Source organism: Nannobrachium achirus (genome assembly GCF_963921795.1).
Source record: "Nannobrachium achirus genome assembly, chromosome: 19".
In the NCBI taxonomy this organism is placed as follows: domain Eukaryota; kingdom Metazoa; phylum Chordata; class Actinopteri; order Myctophiformes; family Myctophidae; genus Nannobrachium; species Nannobrachium achirus.
Window position 1 is genome coordinate 32,950,216 of NC_137826.1, and position 23,831 is coordinate 32,974,046.

Sequence of the window (23,831 nt, forward strand, 5' to 3'; positions counted from 1 at the left end):
TTTTTTTAGGCCGTTTTTCGCCGCGGACCGGGCCTTCAGACCACCGCGTCCGCCTCGCCGGCTCGCCCGCCTCGCCACGCATCCGTGGAGGTGTCTCGTGTCCCTCTGCGTACCGGCGTCGGGGAGTTTACAGGCTAGACTTCTAGACATAGAGTTATAATAAGAAAGCAAGCTATTTCCTGAAGAGACGTGATTGGCCGGTAGTGTATCATGTGTGTATGATCTGCAATGTGATTGGCCAACGTATAGACAACGTATACGGATGATGCAGATGACGTCATTTTGCCGCGAAATCCCGCCCCTGTCACGGCTAAGTAGAAAACATATAAAGAAAAGGCTTTTGGGGCTGAAATTAACGGAGTGGGGGTTCTAAAACTTTAGCGATTTAATAGTTAGGACAATTTTAAGATATGTTTTATAAAAAAAGTTACATAGTATAACTTTAACCACTTGAATCGCCAATACATAACTTGACATTTCACTCTGTACTCTCCTCTTTTTCCCCTCTACGCCAAACATCTTTGCTGAAAATAGCCGATCTACAAGCTCACAACGCCTCGCAGTGCGAGGCGTTGTGAGCTTGTAGATCTGCTAAAGTTCTCAGCATGGGGGTTCTAGGGTTCAAGTGGTTAATATAAAAAAGGAGAAAAAATGCTTTTATCATACATTTGGAGGACCCCCTGCAGTAACTCTAACTCTGAGACCCCCTGACACCCTATGGATATTAACGATTAGTTGTTTTTCCCCATAACAGAACAAATCCATTAAGACCCCCTGACCCCCGGACCCCCTGTTGAAGACCCCTGTACTAAGTGGTTAAAGTCATAACACAAAATGTCTTTTTACCATTTATGTGTTCTGTTACTGGTTACGGTTTTGTTGCCGTGTCTAAATCGTGGCCAGGTTCCTTACAAAATAAATCAGCCCATATTGCTGGACTACTTGGCAGTTTGCAGACAAATAGATGGATGAAGGATAAGCCCCAGTGATGGATTGGTGTCCTCTTCAGCAAATTGTACTTGTGTAGTTAAGCTGTTTCACGCCGCAGGTACAGGAGATAAGCTCCCGTCTTATCAGCCACCTCAGCTTGAACAAGGCTTACTTATTACAGTGTGTCAGAGTAGCGGGCTTATATAGTCCCTAAAGGAAAACATACAGAGTAAAATAACTATCCTCACGGTAATTCAGCAAATCACATGAACACTGACCTCTAATAACATAACACAGAATGTGCCGTGTGCTGCTGGCCAGTCTTTATTCATGGGTGCAACGCCATGAGTTTGGTACATTTGTTTAGCTCTTTGTATAAGCTCATCTAAAAAAAGACCATAATGGTATTCATACTGTGCTTAGGCCCAGGCTAATGCAAGCCCCAGGCTAAGGATAGCCTAGGGCTGGCTTAGCCCACGTCCATACACATTTACGCTGGCCTGGAGCGTAGTACAAACCCTGGGGTAGGTGTGTGTGTGTGTGTGTGTGTGTGTGTGTGTGTGTGTGTGTGTGTGTGTGTGTGTGTGTGTGTGTGTGTGTGTGTGTGTGTGTGTGTGTGTGTGTGTGTGTGTGTGTGTGTGTGTGTGTGTGTGTGTGTGATTTGTCAGTGAAAATCTTACCCATCTTATCCATGTTCATACTAGCCATTTAGACGTGTTTAATTTCAACCATTTCTAGGGCACTGAAAAGGAAACCCAGGGCTAAACGTGGCACCATAGCCCACTTCAATGGTAGTGTAGAACATGTCCTTAGCCAGAATCTCTGGGCTAGAATCTCTGCTTACTTGTTAACTTTACAGAGATATTTTGCTGAAAGGAGCACAAAATGTGGCTTTTTGCTAATTCTATTTCAGCTCAATACATAGAAACACAAAATGTATTCCTGCTTGGTGACCAAATATTATGTCTAATCCATTTTTCTATTGGTGATCAAAAATATAAAATATGTATGAGAAATTTGAATCCACAAATGTTATGGAACTCAGCTGCTGAGTTATTTGCTGTGACACACACAATCTTGTATTGAGCATTCTGCAGGCTTTTACGAACTAAAGAAAATACGCATTCCCCTTTTCACTGTACCATTGCCTCTAAAATGGTATTCTTCCCTCTGCACGTGTGTGCAGTGCACAGATAGTGCAACAGCATTATCAGTAGGAGGTGTTGCTCTTATCCTTATAGCCTTGACTCTGACTCTGGTTCATTGTGCAGATAGGACTGCAGTGAGCAAAAGTCCTGATTCATTGTCCTGAAAAAGAAAGTTTCATCTAAAAAGTTTTAATGTTTTAACCATTGTAATCCTATTGTTCCTATTCTAATGATATTAACAGTGAAAAATAGTGATCTACAAGCTCATAACACCTCGCAAGTAAAAAAATACAGTAGCTGATCTCGCAATGTGTCTCAACAGGAAGATAGCAGATCTGCTATTTTCGCAGAAAAGATTTGGTGTTGGAGGGGAAAAGGAGCGGCCCCTAGTATACAGCGTGATAGTCGAAGATAACGGCATAACTGTGATTGGCCAGTAGTCACTTTGAGGCACTTTGAGTGACAGTTCGGACAAAAGCTCACCCCCAAACATGATTTACTATCCTGTCCCTATCGGGACTTCAGCCAATGAGAACGCAGGCAGGGCATGACAGAATGACGTTATCTTCCACTATTACGTTAGTAACAGCCCTGGGGGAACTAAGTATATATAAGTGGTTTAGGGGACCTATGTCACGCTAACATACGTTATGTATATGTTTTAAGGACACCTACAGGATAACAGAAGTGAGAGTGTGGTCGCAGGCACCTTGCATTGGCCACACACAGACAGACAAACACACTCACATTCTTTCCTTGCATACTTGAGTGAATGACAGTGTTCAACTGTTCACCTAATTGTAGTTTATACAGCCTGAGAAAGAATGCCGGGTATTTATTGGTTCCCTATATTTGGGTTTAAGAAGGAGTGTGTGTGTGAGTGTGTGTGTGTGTGTGTGTGTGTGTGTGTGTGTGTGTGTGTGTGTGTGTGTGTGTGTGTGTGTGTGTGTGTGTGTGTGTGTGTGTGTGTGTGTGTGTGTGTGTGTGTGTGTGTGTGTGTGTGTGTGTGTGTGTGTGCATACAGTTCATCTGCGTGTGTACTGTGTACATCTGGAATTTGTCTAAAGGACTGGAAACAAGCCTGTGTCTGCTGATATACGTTATGTATATTAACGATTAGTTTTTTTCCCCATAACAGAACAAATCCATTGCTGAATTTTATTATACTTATACAAAATGGTGCATTTATATAGCACTTTTATCCAAGGCGCTTTACATAGATTGTGCATTACATTCACCCATTCATGCACACATTCATACACCGGTGGCGGAGGAAACCATGCAAGGCACCAACCTACTCACCGGGAGCAATTAGGGGTTCAGAGTCTTGCCCAAGGACCCTTCGACATTAACTCAGGGGGAGCCCGGATTCGAACTGGGAACCCTTCGGGAACCCTTTGTGCTCTAATAACGGTTTCTCTACCCCTGAGCTATGCTGCCCTACTATACTAGACCGCCCTGCTATACTAGACCGGTGCACCGGCCTACGTGCAAGTCAGGAATGATGCAAACTGGGAACGCATGTCCCACCTGGTTATACAATACTCATTGGTTGGTCCCGTCCCATATATGCGCATGACCATATATGGGCATAGTGGTCGGATGCAGTCTGGACAACGGTATTTCCAAATACTGTTTGCATATAGGGCCGTATTAGTTGGATCAATAGATTGATACCTTTATTGATCCGAGGCTGAAATGCAGATGCCAGAGAGTTTGGTGTGTATTGGAGAAACAGCACCTGTGGCCCCTGGTGTCTGACTGTTGTCAGTTTTGTGGCCCCTACTGTGACTATTCTCATGGCAGACCCCTGAACTTATATATCGTCATGCAGGCAGAAATCTTGTATCTCCAAGATTCACATTTGTATGTTTTTTTTTCTCCATAAATTAAAGCCCTACATCATCATACAAAAGTGTTGCACAAAAGTAGTGAAAATAGCAGAGCTACAAGCAAACAATGCACTTGTAGATATTTTCACTATTTTAAATTGATTTTTAAATAATAACCAAAAAAGGAAGGCTGTTGGACATACAAGGTTTCCACCCGACAACGACAATATATTTAAATACATTATACGTATATACTTATGTATGTGTGTGTGTGTGTGTGTGTGTGTGTGTGTGTGTGTGTGTGTGTGTGTGTGTGTGTGTGTGTGTGTGTAGACCACACACACACACACACACACACACACACACACACACACACACACACACACACACACACACACACACACACACCGTATATATAATTTTTATTTCATGGAAAATAAAACATTTTATTGGCAGCTGCCAGCTGCCATAAATCTCTGGAACTGCTCTCTGTGGGAATACTTTGTGGGAATGAACATATTATACTGTATGTTCACCTCAGTTGGCCTTGACCCAGGCAGATAATGAAAGCATAGCACACACACACAGTACAGGTATCATATAATGCAACTCTTCACACTTTAGTCCAAACGTAGGCATGCAATGAATTCACAATGCAGTTCTATTTTTATATCGCCATCGGAGCAATCACTTCAGAGAAAGAAGGATCTCAACTTTTATGAGTTTTTGTTTTTTGTCGTTTTGTTTTTTTGTTAGAACTTAAGATTTGATCTGCTTAGAGAGAGAGAGAGAGAGAGAGTTAGAGAGAGAGAGAGAGAGAGAGAGAGAGAGAGAGAGAGTTAGAGAGAGAGTTAGAGAGAGAGAGAGAGAGAGAGAGTTAGAGAGAGAGAGAGAGAGAGAGAGAGAGAGAGAGAGAGAGAGAGAGAGAGAGAAATAGAGAGAAAGAGAGAGAGAGAGAGAGAGAGAGAGAGAGGTTGACTCTTTGTATCACGCACACAAAAAGAGACAGACAGACAAATGACAATGTTTTTGAGCGGTGGTCACAACGCTCCTATACGTGGCCGTGTGTGTGGGTCTCCGTCCGTGTCTGTCTGTCTGTCTGTATGTAGCCTAAACTTCGGCGCGTAACTAGTGCCGCACCATTTACGCCACTCGCGCAATATATACATCAAAATGTGCGGCTCGGCCGGGAATGGTGTGCTATTACTTTTCGTTCCGATCCGCCTTACCATGGCGACGTAATCGGCAAAAAACGACGCTTAATTGTCCCTATTGACTTATAATGGGACAATGCAAGAAATCACTTTCAAGTATTTTTCTCTCGTAAACCATAGGAGCTACAGTTTCAAACCTCGGAGAGGAGATTCATAATGATTTTAAGAATGAATCGAAAAATAATTACATCACTCGGCCTCATGGTGGCGCTATAACGGCCCACTTTACGTTTTGCCCCGTAACTCTTGAACCGTAGATCGGAAAATTAAAATTCTTTTTCCCCTGGATTCCTTGGGTCAAGACGCATCTCCCCATATAGGCCACGCCCATTTGCGCCAGGATAGATTTTCCGCCATCTTGAATTTTCTCCAAAACACACTTTTTGCTCCTTTTCCTACATATTTTCTTCAAATGTCACAAAAATCGGTACACATGATCTATGAGGTGGGTAAACCACCGCTCAGTTCACACGGGTGTGATTTTTTCCTTTTCAATGACGATGGCTAGCCAGATTGGACAAATGCTAATGCCAATGATATCTTGTTCTTGTTCACACACAGTATTCTTGTATTTCTTCATATTTAATTTGTAGTAATTTTACAATTATTAGTGCTTTGTGACAGTTTTGTTTGTTACTTTATTGTTTTGTTACTTTATTGTTTCTTTGTTGTACATTTGTTGCAACACATTGTCGTTCTGATTCTGCAGCATGTTAAACGGTACTGTCATGTCAAATCCACTGTGGCCGAGAAATTTGATTTGGTTCCACGAAAGACTCGGAAATATTAATAATTGTACTACATCCAATGTGGACTGTGTCGACTCAACCATGACCATACTCAGAATGCTTGACGCTAACCATAACCACCGGAAAGCAGTGCATATCCTCAACCACTATACAACCATGGCATGCAACCATACTTTGCGTCAAGTTCATCTACAGTAAACACATTTCTTGGGTGCATTGGATTACACATAACGGTACTTTGGGCCGTTTTGCGGTTCCTTGGGGATCGTTGTGCTAATTGTAGGGCCTTGTTTGTGCTCTAATATAAAAGTATATATATATACCGGTAAAGTATTTTGTGTTTAGCCTTATTTATACATAGTCGTACGACAGGGGTCAGCAACCTTTTTGAAATGAAGTGCCATGTTTTTATTTTCTAGATAGTCAGTTTGCCATGTCAACCTACATTTGAATGACACCCCATCAAAAATTCAGACATATTTTGATTGCCAGGACATTGTTATAACGATTATTAGGCTCAAGCAATAACCCACCTATCTCCCTGACTCCCTCCCTAGTCAAAGTTCATAGTTTTAATGAATGTAGAATTATGTGCTGGAGATAATCTGCAGCAAATTAGTTGACTTAATTTACAAGTTTAAAAGTACAGTATATTTGATTTTAAAATAAAAAATCTCTCTCTCACACTTCTGCCAGTGTGCCAATGATCACCCTCCCCGTGCCTATATGGTTGCCTACCCCTGTCGTACGATGTTGTCAAACGATCTGCAATGTAACACGATTTGAGCTTGTAGATCGGCTATTTTTGTCCCCTGATACAGCCGTCCCGTAGAGTATAAATTTGTTTCCTTTGTTGATTTGGCCATGGCCGGCTGCCTGTCCAAGCAAGCTGTGTCATTAAACGCTGAGCAGCAGTGCTGTGACTTAAAAGTACAAGCAGCTTCAAATCTCTGTCTGACCATTAAAAGTGCACATTGTAATCCATAGCACACACAGAGGAGGCTCAATGGATTTTGCAGACCAAATGCTTGATACTTTGGGTCTGTCCTCCTCAATTACTGTAGGTGTTGTACTCAGGGGCGTCACAAGGGGTAGGAAAGTGGGACTGAGTTACCAGGGCCCATGGTGGAGAGGCCTTAATTATTTTATACTTTAGCTATTGAAAAATAGCAGATATACAAGCTCACAGCGCTGCGAGCTTGTAGATCTGCTATTTTTGAAAAGTCGTGAAAATGTGTGCAAATCTTTGAATATATGTATTTTTTAAGCGAACATTTGTAACTCAAATTGTGCTTCTGGGGGGTCCCTGGAACTCAATATTTTGAGATGGGGTTCCGTGGCCAAATACATACCATTTTGGGGGTCCTTCACATGAAAAGGTTTGAGCTCCACTGACATAGAAACATAGGTTTTTCAAAAAACCTCAGAAGGATTTGAAATATTCAAAGATTTTCATGATTTTTCAAAAATAGCAGATCTACAAGCTCGCAGCGCGGCACTCGGTGCCGCGCTGTGAGCTTGTATATCTGCTATTTTTCAATAGTTAAAGCACAGGGGCCCCGCAGTGAATCCTTGTACCCAGGGCCCAGAATTTGGTGCGACACCCCTGGTTGTACTTCCTGGTGTCTCGTATAGCCGTTCAAAACCCAAGTAATCCCATGTCACCTCGGGTAGAGCTCTGCCGTTGCAACTCGGCTCTCATTTGCAAAGTGTCACTGAGCTGGTGATGTCATACAGCTGTTTTTGTTGCCAACACCAAGAGGTGACACAAAGGCTATAGCACTCAACACGCATCAATGTCACTCACTGTTCAATTCAAGCACATACCTGTTTGGGGAAACCAGCGGAACATAATTATTGTGTAGGTTTTTTTAAGGATTGCATTCGGTGGTTTTCTTTCTTTTGCGTTGAGAGACGAGAGAGAACTGGAGCTGGAAACTGTAATCTAACGCCAAGGTTGTTCACAGTGGTGCTTTAATAATACCTTTATCTCAGGCTCTGGTTTCATGACGCATTTCCTTATTTATTTGTGTGTGTGTGTGTGTGTGTGTGTGTGTGTGTGCGTGTGTGTGTGTGTGTGTGTGTGTGTGTGTGTGTGTGTGTGCACGCAAAGGGAGGGACGGGGGATTGGGAGGGGGGGTCGGTATCGGGGGGCTCTGTCCAAAGTTCTCTACTTGAGTGTTACTTTAATTTAAAATGACAGTCAGTGTTGCCCCATAGAGTGCTTAAATTAGCATGTGATACCTTACCCTTTATGTCTGATGATTGGATCATAACACAGCCCACGCAGTGTTTTATCATCTCAGAACCTAACAACACCAATGTGGTTTTAAAATTACTCTATTTATGACCTCTGTACTTATTCTATAGCCCTCTCATTCCTTTACATCATGGGTCTTCAACAGGGGGTCCGGGACCCCTAGGGGGTCCTCAGAGTTACTACAGGGGGTCCTCCAAAAATGTTATATTAACCACTTGAACCCTAACGTCCATATTCTGAGAACTTTAACCAAAAATAGCAGATCTACAAGCTCACAACGCCTCGCAGAGCTATTTTCAGGCAAAGTGGTTTGGTGTAGAGGGAAAAAAAAGAGCAGACTAAGTACAGAGAGAAAGGTCAAGTTATTAAGTATTGACGGTTCAAGTGTTTAAATATCAGAAAACACAAATTGACATGAATCCAAAACACACTGATGATTGTGCTGTCAAACACTGAAACTATATGGAATCCATGAAAAGGTTGTGGGGGTCCCTGCTTCATCGCTCTCTCAGCTAAGGGGTCCTTGGCCTGAAAACGTTGAAGACCCCTGCTTTACATTGATTCCTTCTGCCCCGCCACCCCCATCCCAACCAACCGCCGGTCCGTACAGCCTACTGTACCTTTGTTCAACAACGGACCCTCTCGGAGTTACATTAACTTTGCTGTGTGGACGAATTATACATGAAAGAAATGTGCACTCTGTGTGTCTGTCAAGCTTAATTGTCCTTTTGTTGCTTTCTATTGCCACACAACAATTTCACCGCCTCAGGGATGAATGATTGACAGGTAAAAAAAAAGAAAAAAAAGTGTTTGTTAGTATAGGCACAGGTGTTACAAATGACCTGAGAGTGTGAATGCGTGTTGTTTCCCATTGTTTGAGCACCTCTGTGTTTGTTTGTGCATTGTGTGTGTGTGTGTGTGTGTGTGTGTGTGTGTGTGTGTGTGTGTGTGTGTGTGTGTGTGGACCTAACGTGCGTGCGTGCGTGCGTGCGTGCGTGCGTGCGTGTGTGCGTGCGTGCGTGTGCATACTGATTGCATGGCTGGCTGCTGGCCCTTTGCAGATAGCGGCTTGTCTTCCGCAGGCCCACTCGTAGCGGGCTGATACCACCTCTCACTAATGCCAGGGAGCTCAGGGAGGCTACTCGGACCCTCCGGCACCAACCCAACACAATTAAAAACCAGGAAAACAACAAGTGTGCTGTGTGAATGTGTCTGGGGTGTGGGGGGGTCTGCCCTCCTCTGTCTAGGCTTATTTTTATAGTTTTCAAATCTGTCTAGCCTGCGTGTGTTAATTGTAACTCAAAAATGAAATATGTACGCCTGTGCCCTGCAGCGACGTGATGGTGGCTTTTTAAATCTTTTTCATTTTCGCCTCCGTGTGTGGAGATGCGTGTGTGCATGTGTGTTGTGTGTGGGTGTGTTTTTTGCATACTTAAGTTCGGTCTCCTCAGAAAAAAAACATCTGTTGATTGTGTTGCCGAATGTTTCCGAGCGGTCTTGGCACTACAAGCTCTCAATTAGGACTTTGTGTTGCTCTTGGTTCGACCTTTGGGTATTTTTCATTGCATTCCAGTGGACACAGTAATGAGTCCTACTGCAGCGGAGAATGTGTCTCTGTGTTCTCGGCTCACTTAACCAAAGACTTCAATCATGAAATCCACTTCTCCGATATTATAGGCTGCCAGAAGGACTACGGGAAGGATGCTGTCCATGTAGGGGATATGCAGGAAGCTGTTGCGCAATAAAGCATTGCAAATGCCATTTAACCCATTAAGAACTGATTTAGAAGAAGTGTCTTCTAAATCAGTGGTTCTCAACCTTTTCGGGCCGCGACCCCAAATAATCATATTTTAAGTGGGGACCCCCACACCCTGACGAGCGCTATAAGTTGAGGCATTACGTACATTTTGTATAACTCGGTTCTATTGTGAAAATAGCCGATCTACATGCTGTAGATCTGCTATTTTCACAATTTCGGCCTCTAATACTTGACAATTTGGCCAGTGTTTAAATTGTAATTTTAGAGGTATTAAAAAGTCCTTAAATTGTCACATTAGAAATGTGCAGATACCCTCTATACACTCATTGAATGCCATTTCAAGATGGCCCCCAAGTACCAGACTGCCACTATCCTAGATTTCTAGTGCACGGATCAATTTTTAGTGCACGGATCGTGCATGCCCATGCACCATATATGCATCATATGTGTAGTACTTTTTAACAGCTTTCAAACAAAAAAATCCGCTTGGAAATCCGTTCAGGCCTTCATGAGTTACAAGCCTTCAAAGTCAGACAAAACAAACACTGCCACCTTCCTAAATTTCGAGTGCACGGATCAATCTTTTGTGCACGGATTGTGCACGCCCATGCACCATATATGCATTATATGTGTAGTACTTTTTAAAAGCTTTCAAACAAAAAAATACGCTTGGAAATCCGTTCAGGCCTTCATGAGTTACAAGCCTTCAAAGTCAGACAAAACAGCCATTTTTGACATTTTGAAAGATGTGTTTGTTATGGGGCTAAACATGCAATTTCACAATTGTGATCATGCCTAATACATTTGAGGCATTTTTAGAAATTTTTTTATAAAATGTTTTTTTTTTTTTTTTTTTCAAATTTTTTTTTTTTTTTTTTTCAAAATGGCTTCCAACTCGGGAAACTCGGGCTGTGGCAGCCTGGGAGTACTGCAATAACTCGTGAAACTCGTGCCTTGGCAGTCAATGAGTTAAAACTTTATGCTGGTTTGTTTACTGTTGAGTGAGAAAACAATGTTGCACATTAAGTTACCGTAATCATCTGGGGACCGGTCCCGACCCACAGGTTGAGAACCACTGTTCTAAATACTAACAATTTTCTGATGTGTCTATGTCAGTGGTGCTAAAACACTTTTATGTCAGGGACCCCTAGAATGATTTGTATTTGACCGCGACCCCCATCTCAAAATATTTTGTTCCCGGAGGAAAGATTTGAGTTGCAAATGTTTGCTTTAAAAATATATATGTTCAAAGATTTGCACACATTTTCTGAACCCATTTGATTTGGCGTTAGGAACCTCAGGCAGGATTAGAACCCCATGACCATCCACACAAAAGGCATGTGCAGTAGCCGCTACACTAGGGTGGCCCTAACAATAGTAAGTATTAATATAAATAAATAATATACATACCGTATACATACAATAATATACAATATACATACATTGCACCCTTTGAGGTGCTTTGGAATTACATGTATTTACTGTATTTATATAAGTAAATATTGTTATTATTTGTATTATTATTACTGCATTGTGTGTGCAATCAGTATGTACATTATCAAGTGCCTGTGTGTGGGATGTCTTTAAATAATACAATAGGTGAGGTCTGTGGGGTGCTATGTGTGTGTATGTGTAGTAGGCAGCAACAGGCCTATTGTGTCAATCATACATAATTGCCTGAGGGAAGTAGCTGTTTCAGCGCCTATACTGACCTTGGTCTTGTGGATGCGGAACTGCTTGCCCTGTGGTAGCATCTGAAACGGCCCGTGGCTTGGGTGGCTGGGGTCTTTGATAATCCTACGGGCTTTACTCTTATTATATATTTAGAATCAGTGTTTGAAAGAAACTAGGGTAAAACATGTTTCCAGTAACGAGAAATATAACAATTTACTTTCACCTTTAAGTAATAATATTACAGTTTCTATTTTCCCAAAACTAACTCGTTATTGTCTCGGGCTTTGGTGGCATTGCGGGCTTGAGAGCCGAGACTTTGATTTCATTCTGTGTCGATGTGTTGTTGTTGGTCCGTCGGTGGGGGATCAGGTTGCTTTGCAGGCTGCTGATCCGGTCTGGGTCTAGAGTGGATACGGACACGATGCATGCTTGTACTGTACAGTGTGTGTGTGTGTGTGTGTGTGTGTGTGTGTGTGTGTGTGTGTGTGTGTGTGTGTGTGTGTGTGTGTGTGTGTGTGTGTGTGTGTGTGTGTGTGTGTGTGTGAGCGTGTGAATTATTGGATATGGAAGGGTGGGCCCTAAAGTGGATCAAACTGGTTCATTAGTTGATGGAAACACTGTGCCTTACATTCACTGGCGGGAGATATTCTCATTACTTTGATTTTGTTGTGACTAAAGATGACTAGAACATTGTCAGATGTAAATTGTATGTCGGTAAGAAGAAGGATCTTTCCACATGACTTCAAACCGGAAACACGTACAATCAATGCACAGCAACGTTACACTCAGGGGCCTAGCCAGGATTTACCAACTGGCTAGGCCTGACACAATGTGGGTGGGATTGTACATCGGCTATTTTAAAATTTCCTTGGGAAAATACCGGTGCTTAATTAAATTCAATAGTCAATAAATGGAACCAAGAGTTAAATTTAGCTATGCAGAAACGACAGGAAAAAAAAACAAATCTGCTAGTGTTGCACAGAAAGAAAAGTAGAAAGGGTGCAATTACGTGTAGTAACGAGTAGTATAATAAGTAACTTTTGGCACAGAATAAGATAACATTTTATTACCTTTAAAACAAGTAACTAGTAATGAGTACTATATTACTGTTTTTGAGTAACAAACCCAATGCTGCTTACAATTTAGTCCTAGGACCTTTTAATGACAGTCCATTCCCAGCATTCAGTGGTGGAAAAAGTACTACATTTTTTATTTATGTAAAAGTATCAATACTGCAGTGTAGAAATACTCTGTTAGGGCACCGTCACACCAAAGTATGGTTGCCAGTTGATAAGTGGATTCTGCTAATGCATTTCAATGGGAATGGAGCGGATTTTTGGAGAAATACGCAAATGTCAGATTTCTCCAAAAATACACTCCATTTGCATTGAAATGCATTAGCAGAATCTGCTTATCAACTGGAAACCATACTTTAGTGTGACCATGCCCTTACAAGTAAAAGTTGGGAGTTCAAAATGTACTTGGGTAAAAGTAAAAAAGTATTAGCAATTTGGCATCAAAATATACTTATAGTTAGTACCAAAAGTAAAAAATCAACGTGTTTCACGATGCGACGTGTTGTGAGCTTGTAGATCAGCTATTTTCAAATAGCCACGGTATAAAATAGGACTAATGTGGTTCATGTATGTTTTATAAAATTACAATTTGTATCTGCAAAGTAAAAGTGCTACCAAGTAAGTTTTCAAATAAATGTAGTGGAGTAAAAGTACAACATTTGGATCCCAGATCCAGATCCCTGTAGCGGAGTAGAAGTAAAAGTATTGGAAATTGGAAATACTCAAGTGAAGTACAAATACCTCAACATTCTACATTACTTAAAGGACAACTTTAGTTTTTTTTACAACAAGGGTTCATATTTTAGATTGTAATTAAAGAATATAAAAGATGAGTGTTAAATATATTTAATTTACTTCTTTCTATTGTTTTAGTGATTCTTATTTCAGTGGTTGGGGGCATGCGTACAAGTGGCTAAATATGTCATTTTACACAAAATAAGCCCATTCCCAAGATACAACGCAACCTTTCATGGTTGGATGTGACTGGGGGCTAGAAGTGTTACTGTAAATAGCAATAACAAAACTGCTGGCTTATTGTGTCTAAAAAGACATTATTTAGCCACTTGTACCCATGCCCCCATGCGTATGCATGCCCCACATTTTAGCACGGTAAACGTGATAAAACAATAGAACAAAGCAAATGATAACATTTTAACACTCACTTTTTATGTTCTCTAATTACAATCTAAAATATGAACCCTTGTTGTAAAAAAACAAAGTTGTCCTTTAAGTAAATGTACTCAGTTACTTTACACCACTGATTTCAACAACACAAGCATTGGCTTTTTAGTGACAGTCCATTCCCAGCAGTTTGGTATCTGCTTTTCTACTGCACTGTAACATCCTCATCCTTAATTGTCTCCACCAGCCGAAGGCATGGGGGAGAGTATGTTTTCCCCTTCGTCCGTCCGTGTGTCCGTGCGTGCGTGCGTCCGTCCGTGTGTCCTCGCAGTTTGTGTGCACCTAATCTCAGTTGGCGTTGGCCCGGTCGCTGCCAAAGTGAGCACACACATTCCCTGGATGCCAATCTAGAACCTCTGCTCTAAATTTTTCAAATGGGACTTTTCTAGCGCCACCTAGTGGCCGATGTTCGCAAAACACATTTCTGTGCACTACTCTTACAAATTTTGTCCAAAAATCCTACAAATCGGTAGGCAGTATCTCGACAGTCATGTGAACGACACGGATCTGTCCGATTTTGCATATTCCATCCTGATTGGCTAAGATTGGCTTCCAAAGTTTGTAGGATTGAGCCGTTTTGAACAAAATGCCTCAAATCCCAAACGCAAAGTGCAATTATCATGAAATCGCGCACACACGTTCCCACTAGGTTGAGGAAGAAATGCCACTTCAAAATTTTTAAATCAGCCTCATGGTGGCGCTATAATAGGCCGATTTGTGGTTTTACCTATAACTCCACCGTCAGTTTCAAACTTTGTAAGCACACTCTCTAGAGGCCAAGGAAAAACCCTTTCCCTGCATTTTTCACATCAGCCTTTTATAGCGCCACCTTTGGGCCGACTTATGTAAAACACATTTTTGGATATTACTCCTTCAGATTTCCTCCAAAAATAACACAAACTAGAAGCAGTGCTCTTCCGAGCACAGGTCTCCACCAGGCCGTGCGTCCTGGTGGTGCTACTGTATAATAGGCCAATGTAAAAAGGGTGGCATATGTTCTTCACCTTAGATCTTTCATGGCAATCGGACGCTGCATGCATGATTTGAAGCATTGTGTTCCAAAAATGTGTTTTGCTAAAGTCTACCTGCTGGTGGCGCTATAACAGGCCAATGTGAAAAAGGTAGAAATTGTTCCTTGACCTAGTGGGAATATGTGTGGCAAATTTCACGGTAATCGCAAGCTGCGTTGATGATTTGAGGCATTTTGTTCAAAAACGGAGCAATCCTGAAAACTTTGGAAGCTAATATTAGCCAATCAGGATGGAATATGAAATATCAAACGGATCGGACTTGATCACATGACTATAGAGATACTGTGTACCGATTTGCGTGATTTTTGGATAAAATCTCAAGGAGTAATATCCAAAAATGTGTTTTACATAAGTCGGCCCAAAGGTGGCGCTATAAAAGGCTGATGTGAAAAATGCAGGGCAAAGGTTTATCCTTAGCCTCTAGGCTTACAAAGTTTGAAACTGATCGGTGAAGTTATAGGTAAAATCACAAATTGGCCCGTTATAGCGCCACCATGAGGCTGATTTAAAAACATTTAAGTGGCATTTCTTCCTCGGCCTAGTGGGAACGTGTGTGCGCGATTTCATGATAATTGCACTTTGCATTTGTGATTTGAGGCATTTAGTTCAAAACGGCTCAATCCTACAAATTTTGGAAGCCAATCTTAGCCAATTAGGATGGAATATGCAAAATCGGACAGATCCGTGTTGATCACATGACTGTCGAGATACTGCCTACCGATTTGTAGGATTTTTGGACAAAATCTGTAAGAGTAGTGCACAAAAATGTGTTTTGGGAACATCGGCCACTAGGTGGCGCTAGAAAAGGCCCATTTGAAAAAATTAGGACAGAGGTTCTAGATTGGCATCCAGGGAATGTGTGTGCTCACTTTGGCAGCGACCGGGCCAACGGCGACTGAGATTAGGTGCACACAAACTGCGAGGACACACGCACGGACGGACGGACACACGGACGGAGGGGAAAACATACTCTCCCCCATGCCTTCGGCTGGTGGAGACAATCAGTACACAGTATCTCTATAGTCATGTGATCAAGTCTGATCCGTCTGATATTTCATATTCCATCCTGATTGGCTAATATTAGCTTCCATAGTTTGCAGGATTGCTCCATTTTTGAACAAAATGCCTCAATCATTAACTTAGCTTGCGATTACCGTGACATTTGCCACACATATGCCCACTATGTCAAGGAACAAATGCTACCCTTTTCACATTAGCCTGTTATAGCGCCACCAGCAGGTAGACTTTAGCAAAACACATTTTTGGAACACAATGCTTCAAATCATGCATGCAGCGTCCGATTGCTATGAAAGGTCTAAGGTGAAGAACATATTGCCACCCTTTTTACATTGGCCTATTATACAGTAGCACCACCAGGACGCCTGGCCTGGTGGAGACCTGTGCTCAGAAGAGCACTGCTTCTAGTTAATGCTCTGTGTTAAATAAACACTATTGGATTTTACAGTGTAGTAGTGGGAGAGCACAAGCTCATCATTTTCCAGCTTTGTGGTAATGATCTGCTCTACAGAACCATAGCACCTTTAAAGCGTGGACGTCTGAAGGTTGAGGAAACCAGTGCCGTGCTCACAGCCATATGAAACAAAAGAAGAATCACATTCTCCTGCTCACGTAGCAGTAAAAACTGACACAGTACCACGCGCCAATGGAGACAGTTATTGGACAGTAATGCCACATTTAATTTCCCATCTGTCCCTCTCTCTCCGTATTAGATCATCTGGATGTATGCTCTTCCTTCAAATTAGATTTGCATTATTTTGCCATGTACATGAAAAGAGATATGGACAATGCACACACATACAGACAGACACAAACCACGCATGCACGCACACACACACGTGCGCGCACGCATGTGTGCGCACACACACACACACACACACACACACACACACACACACACACACACACACACACACACACACACACGTACGTGCACACACGCACAGTCCCATTACAGCAATTTACAGTACATCCGATGGGGAATGTTTTTTTCCCTCTGTCTGACCTGTGAAAATGTCACAGTTGTAATGTCACAAGTGAGAGAGAGAGAGAGAGAGAGAGAGAGAGAGAGAGAGAGAGACACACACACACACACACACACACACACACACACACACACACACACACACACACACACACACACACACACACACACACACACACACACAGAGACACAGAGAGAGAGAGAGAGAGAGTGAGGGCAGGGCAGTGTGGAGTGGCATTGTGCAGTGTGTGTATATGGGACTCATTAAGGATGCTTGCTTTGTCTCCTGCCCTCCTTGGGACTCATTGTTCCACAGTTTCATGGGGGAATCCAGTCACACTCACATGTGAGGAAACCCAGCAGACAATAACCACGTGCGTGAGTGCGCGTGCATGCAGGCACGCATGCGTGTGAGCGTATGTGCGGCTGTGCGCACGCGTGTCTGTGTCTACACACATCCAGGTGCACTGACCAGGGTCTCCGTGGCTGCCTTAATGAGTTCAACGACACAATTGGCTGGAATGAACGGTAGTGAGCATGGATTTACCATAAGCATATCGTCACTGTCGGGCAGAAACCTTGTATCTCCAAGTTTCAAATGTGTATGTTTTTCGTAAAGTAAAGCGCCGTTTCATCATAAAGACTGTCGCGCGAGACTAGTGAAAATAGCAGATCTACCAAGCACACAACGCCTCGCGGCGCGAGGCGTTGTGTGCTTGTAGATCGTCTATTTTCACAGTGTGAAATCATTTTTAAAATGATAAATACAAGACCGACAGTTTTGGATATACAAGGTTTTCACCCGACAACAATGATATGTCCACATGTATGTTTGCACACACACACACACACACACACACACACACACACGCACACGCACACGAGCACGCGCACACACACACACACACACACACACACACACACACACACACACACACACACACACACTCCTCCAGCAGGGTGGGAGGAAGAGGCAGCAGGGTGGTAATTTGGTGTGAGGGATGATGGATGATGTTGGGGACGGGGATGCTCTCTCCACTCAGAGCTGCATAACAGGCAGCTGTGGAAAATCCATGTCCACTTTAAATAGATGCATAATCACATCATGTTTCACCACGTCTCCAAAGTACACTCAGTCTGCACGCTGAAAGATTTATAGCATATTGGAAAATAGAATATTATGCGTGTGTGTGTGTGTGTGTGTGTGTGTGTGTGTGTGTGTGTGTGTGTGTGTGTGTGTGTGTGTGTGTGTGTGTGTGTGTGTGTGTGTGTGTGTGTGTGTGTGTGTGTGTGTGTGTGTGTGTGTGTGTGTGTGTGTACGCGCGCGCGCGCGTGTGTGTACGCCACGGTATATAAAATAAGTCATAAGTCCACGTTGGATGTTTTGATTGTCTCATCATCGACTTTATGATTGAGCTTCAGATCCCAAACATCCAAAATGCAGGTCATTTTCCTCCAGTTCTGAAAAACGGCTGCTTCCACTGCTGCTTGCCAAACATTCAATAGGTCTAAATGTAAGTTTGGTGTATTCACCTACTGTATGCGTACATTAGCAAATTGAATTCACTCTGACTCTGACTCTGAGTGCTTTCTCTGAGCATGCTTTTTTTAAATGTATTTTTTTGCCATTATTATTCCTTATCACAGATACTGTAGGTCAGTGTAGATTGGAATGCAGAGAAGAGAGACATGCAAGGCAACGGGGCGTCAAGATTCAAACCTGGGTCCTAACTTGTTGAGACCCCGGCCACACTCAGTGTAGTTTTGGAAATGCAGAGCGCTCAGTTTTGGACAATCAGAGCATTCAGGGCAATCCTAATCCTGTTGCTCTAACTCAGGGTTGGCAATTATTTTTTCCATGGGGCCATAATGAACAACAGAAAATATTGTGGAGGGCCCGGCCAAAAGGCAGTGCTCCCCGCAAGATGTGCTCCCCGCAGACTAAACACAAGGCTTTGCCTCCGACTTCAGTAAATAAATACTTAGCAGTCAAATCTTTGTTGAACACCCAGCATTCTGCATCAACTTTTCTTTTTTTAGCCACTTTAGCCATTTTTGATGGGCATAAGGCAGGTCGTCTTGACGTGTGACCAGTCTGACCACCTGCTTGTTATTGAGACAACATCCACACGTGCTGATGTACGCATTGCGTCCATATGTACAGTACGTGAATAAAACACTTCAAAATAAAAGAAATGCAGCTTTAGTCCATGCATGAGGGAAAATTAGAAAATGTGTTTATTTTGTAATTTGCCATTAACCCTACAAGGGCCGGTTAGAGTGAACCAATGGGACTGATGGTTTTAGTCACCCTGATGAAGGCATTGTTGCTGTTTCCTTTTTTTGCATCAACTTTGTCACCAGTTGTACCAAAGAGGTCCTTGTTAGAGGAGCCAAACAAGATGCACTCCTTTCTCAATTTCTTTTTCTACATTGAACTGATGGTTTGTCTGAGGAAGTTATGGAAATAAATGTGGTGTTTCTGGCCTATATGTGAACAAACACTCCCACGCTCTCATCTTGTTAGCTGGCTAACAAGCACATTTACAGCCGGTCGTACTGAATACTGATACAAAAACCATCATGTTTACACACACACATTTGTTATTATTTTCACATTTGTCCTCATCACTCGCTCAGAAAACCCACATAAAATGGCAGAACTGTTATTTTCGATCATGGTAATGATGTTTCTGTTTGCCATCCTGACATGCAGGCTAACCAGTGGTCGTTTGTTACAATTACACCATGATCTACAGCAGAGTGTCAGAGTGGTTTTACTGTGTGTGTCCAGGGGCGTCACAAGGGGGGGGGGGGGAGTGGGACTTATTTAGGGCCCAAGGTGGAGGGCCCTAGTAACTGCGAGCTTGTAGATCTGCTATTTTTAAAAGTCGTGAAAATGTGGGCAAATCTTTGAATATATATTTTTTTAAGCGAAAATTTGTAACTCAAATTCTGCTTCTGGAGGTCCGTGGCCAAATACATATCATTCTGGGGGTCCTTCACATGAAAAGGTTTGAGCACCACTGACATAGGAACATTTTTTTTTTCTTCAAAAAACCTTGATTTTGAAATATTCAACTTCAAAGACCTTTTCACGATTTTTCAAAAATAGCAGATCTACAACGCGCTGTGAGCTTGTATATCTGGCATTTTTCAATAGCTAAAGCACAAAATAATGCGTAACAATGCGTTCCCAGTCTAAATGGGTTAAGAACATTCATGGGGGGCCCGCAGTGAATCCTTGTACCCAGGGCCCAGAATTTGGTGCGACACCCTTGTGTGTGTCAGCTATTAAGCCGATGCATCTCTGTGACCGTTGAGATGTGTATTGATGTGCACATTTCTAAGTCAATTTCCTGGGTCCGTTAACGGGCAAAAACAAAGGCGTGGGGCTCCGGAACCATAAAACCGTGTACATTGACAACAGAGCCATTCATCTGTTTAGAATTGCAGCGCGAGGTAATAATTAGATGTCATGTGGTGGTGAGAGTCCTTGTATCAACAGGTCTGTCAGTGCCGATACTGATATTCCCGATCACAGCGTCAAATCCATAAATTCTTCTATTTATTGTGTTACTGTAGCAGCATTTTTATATTTAATGATTCTTCTTACAAAACATTTACATTGTATATTAAGTATAAACATTAGGAGATTGCAGGCTGAGGTCCTTTAGTATCCATTTGCAATTTGTAGGAGTTGAAGCTGAGGTTACATTCAGTCCCACAGATAAATATTGTGAAAATAGCTGATAGATCGGCAAAGCCGATAGAGGCAAAGCCGATACCGATCAAAGCCGATAGAGGCATTATCGGCCGAGTGCGATCACTCATCGATCAATCGGCACATCTCTAGAAAGAAGAAGAAGAAGAAAGAACTTGGCTCTTCTTGATTTTCTTTCTCTTGCTGTGAAGGATATACTGTTTTGGAGTTTTAGAATAAGACATGTTTATATATTCAATACGAGGCGCTTCAAATGTCAGTAGGCCTATTGCGCTGCTGAATGCTTTATGTCAGTCTGACATGGTAAAGAAAACATTTCCTCTGTCACACATGAGGATGTGTGGTAATTATGTTGTCAAACGGTACATGACGCTCGTCGCTCTGTACATTCTAGAGTAGACGGTCTAATAGGTCTCTATTGCTTTGACTCGGGGGTTGAAATACTCTACAGTGTGTGCGTTCACACTAAATATCTTTCCTGTCGCTTTATTTGCAAGGTGAACTTCTCTCAAGTTGGGGTATTTCAATCTGAGTGAAGACGAGTACGAATTTCACACATTCGCGTCCCCCTGCTTTTCTCAATTGCGTCACCCGATGTTGCCGTCAATGTGCATCTTTACTTTGACTTTTTATGTGCCGCGCAAAACAAAACAAAAAACACCTTAGGTCATCTCCACAAGATGTTGACGCCGCAAAATGTCAAACCTGATCTTTAGGGTTATTGAGGGTACCGACGGAATGATGTCCAATGATGTCAGGCAGATTAGATTTTCTGTTGGTCAAAAATACCAAATGTTTAGAGATGGTGTTGCTTTATCAGTCGATATCTTTGAAGGTATCAAAGGTACATTATGGGATGTCTGGATCCACAGGTCACTCAAAGCACGTCTGTTCTCCCCTCCAGGATCTCGTCTTCGCCAGGAGGACTCCCCTCCCCGCATCGTGGAACACCCTTCCGACCTCATCGTGTCCAAGGGGGAGCCGGCCACCCTCAACTGTAAGGCGGAGGGCCGTCCTCCCCCCACGGTGGAGTGGTACAAAGACGGGGAGCGCGTGGAGACGGACCGGGACAACCCCCGCTCCCACCGCATGCTGCTGCCCAGCGGATCCCTCTTCTTCCTGCGCATCGTCCACGGACGACGCAGCAAACCCGACGACGGCAGCTACGTGTGTGTGGCCCGCAACTACCTGGGGCAGGCCATCAGCCACAACGCCTCTCTGGAAGTAGCCAGTAAGTGATGCTAGTGGTTGCACACTTGTGTATACATGTATGTGCAACGCGTGTCTGCTTGTGCGTGTGAGTGTGAGTGTGCGTGGGCTTGTGTGTGTGTGTGTGGGGGGGGGGGTTCATGGACCCCCAGCTAGGCTGACAGCTGTTTGCTCTGTTGCCCACACGATGTCTGTGGAAGATAACGTTGATCCCATTAAAGCCTGTGACCTGGATCCAAATGACACAAGCATTCATTTATCAAGAGACTTTTTACAAAATTTACACTGGAGAAACCTGAGTATTACTTTAACTCCAATTTGTACACTCTAGGGGTTACAAATGTAACCTCTCAGTGTTATTACTTGCGTAAGATAAGATTGTCCATGGTTCCTCGCATACATGTACCACAAAAAAAAATAAAAAAAATAATCATGTTTCTTTGACCAGTAAGGGCCCTCGAAATAGCTCAGTTTTGGAAATAACAAGCGCATTGGGAAAACACAATCACTGTTACAGCTCCACTAGGGATTATAGATGCAAGGTCATTCAAGGGCGTCTTCTGCACTTGAGCACTTCAGTACTTTTATCAGGCTTTATTTGAAGTCTTTTGAGCCCACCCTGACAGAGAGAGCTGCAGTATAAGTATGCTTATTTGGAAAAACACAACTAATAAATCGTCTAATGAGGAGAGAGTAATTAGACATACTGCTGTACGTACACACAAGGTGACACAGGGTCACCACAAAGAATAGTTTTCTCCCTGAGGCTACCAAAGCCCTGGACAAGGACACAATAAATAACAAAACAAAACCGCCTTCAATCTGTAAACACACATTTCTGCTCACAACGGAGCTTATACAAATTATTAATTCTCCTTTTGTTTTGGAGATAAAAGCTCCCGCAGTTTGTGATTCTACAGTGTTTGCACTCTGTAGGCTATATTATCTTTTACTGCATAATTATTCTGCATATCCCGTTACTGAATTATTCTTCCTTCATATTTCATGCACTCTCCATTGCTGCTAAAAGCATAGAACTTTATTTGTCTTTTCTTAAGCCTCAACTATATTCTTTATATCCAGTCTTATTAAAAAACATTTGAATCTTGAATCTACACAAACCGGTGACCAACACACATAACTTAACTATAACATCAGCCTAAATCGTCGCTTATTTCCGATTATAGGCACGGCAGATCTTTATGAGCGAGGGACAGGTGGAATGTTTACTGTGAGAGCCACCTGTCAGACACCCAGCAGCTGGTGTGTCTGGGTTTGGTTCCCTGGTCAGGGTGTCTGGTTCAGTCCCTGGGTTTAGACTTGGGGATTACTGTTGTTCCTGACAGGTGACAGCGTGTTAATGTGCTGACTTAGCAGGCTTCCGAGTGTCAACAGCACTTTCACTGCTTTGTTGTGTTTCCTAGTAAGGAATCTGTCGGCGCATCTACCCCAATAAACACTGTGAAAGCCTCGCGGTTCATTTATCTATTTGTAACCCGGAGAGAGTGCACGTATGTGTACGCTCTTAGCTTTAAAACGTACTGTGTGTGCGCTAGGGTTGGGACGATACGCGATATTATCGTTTATCGGGATAAAAAGCTCTCACGATAATCGTATTGTGTAGATTTAATTCATCGTGATATCGTCCTGCGTCATGCACTGGGATCAATTCGCCTTTTATTTGCCGAGCTGCATATCCGGTACCACTTAAACCCTCTATAATTGGTAAAAAGGTACTTAAAATGTACGTACTTGATACAGTCTTTTTTTCACTATCAAATGTCTTTGCCAAAAAATAGCCGATCTACAAGCTCGCAATGCGACGCGTTGTGAGCTTGTAGATCTGCTATTTTTTGGCAAATGTTCTGCCCCAAGATAATGGATTTTGATTATCGCGATATCATAAATCGCGATAATCTTTATTTTATCACAATAATCGTGATATGACATTTTCATATCGTCCCATCCCTAGTGTGCGTGCGTGTGTGTGTGTGTGTGTGTGTGTGTGTGTGTGTGTGTGTGTGTGTGTGTGCGTGCGTGT

The 23,831-nt window shown here is 42.7% G+C and overlaps 1 protein-coding gene across 1 annotated transcript in view; it reads left to right on the top strand.

The window, feature by feature from the left end:
- The window catches only part of LOC308303956 (roundabout homolog 1-like), a 160,681-nt gene that overhangs the window by 29,888 nt on the left and 106,962 nt on the right, over nucleotides 1-23,831 (top strand). Inside the window, exon 3 of the mRNA XM_080748501.1 lies at nucleotides 21,486-21,812. Within this exon, the coding sequence (XP_080604627.1) occupies nucleotides 21,486-21,812 (327 nt within the window). The remainder of the gene's footprint in view (nucleotides 1-21,485; nucleotides 21,813-23,831) is intronic.